The 4,107-nt window shown below is 36.1% G+C and overlaps 1 protein-coding gene and 1 pseudogene across 1 annotated transcript; one reads left to right on the forward strand and one right to left on the reverse strand.

The window, feature by feature from the left end:
* LOC112519922 overlaps positions 1-2,610 on the reverse strand; it is a 5,334-nt pseudogene extending 2,724 nt beyond the window's left edge.
* A 322-nt stretch (positions 2,611-2,932) lies between these two features.
* LOC112519923 lies at positions 2,933-3,902 on the forward strand. Its single transcript, XM_025128243.1, has 3 exons — positions 2,933-3,028; positions 3,107-3,341; positions 3,430-3,902. Exons 1-3 carry the CDS (start codon positions 2,933-2,935, stop codon positions 3,900-3,902), a joined length of 804 nt encoding a protein of 267 aa, XP_024984011.1.
* Positions 3,903-4,107: the final 205 nt, after the last annotated feature.

The raw sequence follows: 4,107 nt of genomic DNA on the forward strand, positions 1-4,107 counted from the left end.
TACTAATTCATTTTGCAAAATCTTTTATGAATTTATGATTTTGGAAAATAAGCTTTATATCTTTGATAAGCAAGCTTAGTGCTTTAAATCTTTGTTTTTAAATGTTATTTCAAAAGATTCTCTATACTTAGTCTTTTTATGGAAAACAGACTAGAGAAACTTTGGTTAAGCGTTGAACCAGAGGGGCTCTGGTTGAGCGTTGAACCAGAGGGGCTCTGGTTGGTCATGTCTTTTGAACCAGAAGCTCTGGTTAGTACAACCAGAGGCTCTGGTCGAACATGAACTATTTATAAGTACTCGTTTTATGAAAAAGGCTATCTTATTGGTTGAAGGTTTATCTAAAGACTATTTTTGAGAAATTATATAAGTCAGAGGTGTTGGTTAGTACAACCAGAGGCTCTGGTCATGAAGACCAGAAGCTCTGGAAGAGAGACCAGAGGGGCTCTGGTCCTGTGTTGAAATATATTCTAAGTCTAGTTAGTGAAACCAGAGGCTCTGGTCATGAAGACCAGAAGCTCTGGAAGAGAGACCAGAGGGGCTCTGGTCCTGTGTTGAAATATATTCTAAGTATGGTTTGAAACCAGAGGCTCTGGTCGTGAAGACCAGAAGCTCTGGAAGAGAGACCAGAGAGGCTCTGGTCTTAGGTCTTGAAAAGGTTTTGATATATTTTCTAAGTCTGGTTGGTTCAACCAAAGGCTCTGGTCATGAAGACCAGAAGCTCTGGAAGAGAGACCAGAGGGGCTCTGGTCCTGGTTGTCGAAATATTTTCTAAGTGTTGTTTGAAACCAGAAGCTCTAGAAGAGAGACAAGAGGGGCTCTGGTCAAGGATGTTTAAAATATTTTCTAAGTGTGGTTTGGAACCAGAGGCCCGATGGATCGAGGCAGTATGTTTTTAATTTTACTTCTTAAGATGAATGATTTGAAATAAACGTTTTGGTGATCTTCAACCTGCATTACATAGAAGGGAACCTCACTAGACATTCATGTCTAACCCTTATTTTCGTGTTTTCAAATTGTGTGCAGGTAATGATTATAAGGGAAAGGGTGTTATGTGAATTACTTCTCTATATGCTTAGCTGTTTTGGAAGCATAAATGCTAGGATGCAAGAGCATGTATTTATGAAATATTGGGTTGTGTATTTTATATTACAGACTCTTGTCGAGGACCTATGTGGGGAAAACATGTATTCTATATATGAAATATGTGTTATATGCAATATGTGGATTTGGGGTGTTACACCAAGTTTCAATCCTAAGCTTAGATTGTAATGTATGAGTGGAATAGGGAGCTGTTCTAGTGTTGACAGTAACATTAAGGCTGTTACAGCAGTATTTTAATGTTTTTTGGTTTTTTTATGTATAATTTGGTTTATTGTATACAATATGTATACTCTTTTTTTGATGATAGAATGTTTTGGATAGGGAATTATAAGAGATTTGTTCTATGTTTTTCAATCTTGATTTGCTAAATGTCGTTATTTTTTAAGGTATGGACATTGTTGGTGAGGGTTCACAACCAAAAAGACGTAGAATAAACTGGAAAAAAGAGAGTGTGGTGCGAACGTTTCTTGAAGCATGTATACATGAGGTCATTACACATGGACGGGAAGGCACCAATCTTAAGTCGCGTTCATGGAAGAATGTTGCAGAGACGCTTAAAAACAAACATAACTTCGTCCCATATCAAAAATAAATGAAAAGCCACTATGATTATTTAAAAGCAAAATACAATGTATGGACGAGACTGAAAAACAAAACGGGCAACGTGTGTGACCCAACAACCAACACGTTTAATCTAACAGATGAAGAGTGGCAAATAGAAATTGAGGTATCTTTATAATTTTATATCAGTTTGCATTTGGTATCTTCGTAATTTTATTTATACAATCCTTTTTAAAACAGAGAAGCAAATATATAGAACCAATCAAGAGTACATGACTGCTTTTCCCGATCTTTGTGTTCAACTGTTTGATGGAGTTTAAGTAACAGGAACTGAAAGTCATGGGCCACGTTCTAGTATTCCCGACATTTCCGACCCACTTTCTAATCACTCGAGTGAAGTTGTTGAGGTAGTTTCTAATACTCAACAAATCCCGACCGCAACTTAAGGACAAGAGTGTGATTCTCGTCCAAGTACATAAGCAAGTAAAAAGCGAAAAGGTAAACAATCAAGTAAGTCACAAGTTGAAGAAGATATTTCTAAGGCTGTGAAAGCAATTATGGAAAAATATTCGAACGATGTGCCTGCTTGCTTGGCAAAGTTGGATGAACTTGGATGCAGAACAGATCACCCGTTGTACCATGTAGCTACTTTTATCTTCAGTGAGAGTGCCGATTATAGGGAAGTATGGTTGTGTTTGAAGTCGGAAGGTTGTGTGGGTTGGGTTAGAATGATAGGACAAAAGTACGGGATCGTGTAGTCGGAACATATTATGCTTTTGAACATTGTATTTTGATATGATGCTAGCTTTTGAATGATGTTTTGCTTTTGAACACATGACTTTTGGATGACATAACTGTTGGACATGCTTTTGAATGATGCAACTTTTGAATGATGTTAACTTTGGAATGGAATTTTTTCTTTGAGCATGCAAATTAACCTTCAGTCATGTTTTGTAATTATTTTTATTTGCAAGGTTCTCTATGGATGTTGAGGAATAATTGTTGCTTTTGTTACTTTTTTGGTTGTATTTGAAACGAAAAGCTACATCAAGAATCAAAAGGATAAGAGATAATACTTCATTGTTGTCTGGACATGCGTACACTCTAGAACTATTAAATGGCTCAAATACGCAATGTCTTGAGTTGATGCATCTTTCTCGTGGTGCTTATATACTACTATGCAACCATTTTAAACAAAAGAATTGGTAAAAGAAGATTTCAACACTCAACAGAAACTATCCATAGGTATTTCCGTCAAGTACTACGAGCAATGATGGAATTTGCTAGAGAAGTTCTAGGACCAATGCCCAATGAAGAAACCTTCAACATGTCAGAACGACAAAGAAATCTTAGAAGAATATTTCCGGTATGTTTTCGTTTATATATTTTGCAAAATCAAGACGTAGTTAAAAAGTTTCTTATAGTTTATACTTTTTTAATAAAGGGGGCGATAGGTGCGTTAGCTGGGACTCTCGTACATGCAGTTGTGCCTGTCGATCAACGAGCTCATTATAGGGGCAGAGGAAGAGGTGAATGTTATCAAAACGTTTTAGCGATTTGTGATTTTAATATGATATTCACTTATGTTTGGGCTGGATGGGAGGGCATAGCATATGATGCTAGAGTTTTAAAAGAAGTTGCATTGGACCCAACTTCCGGCTTTCCATTTCCTGCACCAGGTATTTAAAATTTTTACTTAATACTGAATATAATTTATTTTTTATGCATTTTACTTAACAATAACTTTTTCTTACATGTTAAATGCAGAAAAATATTATCTTTGTGATGCTGCATATGCCAACACTCGTGGATTTTTGACTCCATATTGCAATACAAAATATTGGCTAGCTGGTTTTCGACGTCGACGTGCCTTTACCAAAGAAGAAAGATTCAATCATGTCCACGCACAACTCAGAAATGTTATCGAACGTGCTTTCGATGTATTGAAAGCAAGATTCCCAATTTTGAAGCAAATCGCCCCTTATCCTTTTCGCATACAAAGAAATATTGTAATTGCTTGCTTCGCGATCCACAACTTTATAAGAAGATGCAACATGCAAGATCAATTATTCATGGATTACGACAATAATCCCATGTTAATTAATGAAGCACAAGAACAAATTGACGGAGGCGAGGAAGAAGAAATAGATGCAACACCTTGGGGTCCTCAAGACAGTGAGTACATGACTAATTTGTGTAATGAGATTACAAATCAACTGGTGTTAAATGCTTCAAATTAGATGTTGTATTCAAAATATTGGGTTTGAAGTTGTGTTTCATGTGATGTTTTGTTATGCCAAAACTTGAACAAACATTATCATGCTTATTTGGATTGATATCCTATTATGTATTGGCTTGGAACATTAATTATTTTCTATTTTTCATTTAGAAATTTCCTTTAGAACTGTTGTCAAACGTTAACTTTCATTAAACACAAGACTGGGG

Source organism: Cynara cardunculus, assembly GCF_001531365.2.
Source record: "Cynara cardunculus var. scolymus isolate 2C chromosome LG 10, CcrdV1, whole genome shotgun sequence".
NCBI classification, from domain to species: Eukaryota; Viridiplantae; Streptophyta; class Magnoliopsida; order Asterales; family Asteraceae; genus Cynara; species Cynara cardunculus.

Bases quoted from the DNA above. Each gene is read 5' to 3' on its own strand.
- LOC112519923 (XM_025128243.1), top strand. From the start codon at position 2,933: ATGATGGAATTTGCTAGAGAAGTTCTAGGACCAATGCCCAATGAAGAA. The intron at 3,029-3,106 runs GTATGTTTTCGT...TTTTTAATAAAG, and splicing joins ATCTTAGAAGAATATTTCCG to GGGGCGATAGGTGCGTTAGC. The intron at 3,342-3,429 runs GTATTTAAAATT...TGTTAAATGCAG, and splicing joins CTTTCCATTTCCTGCACCAG to AAAAATATTATCTTTGTGAT.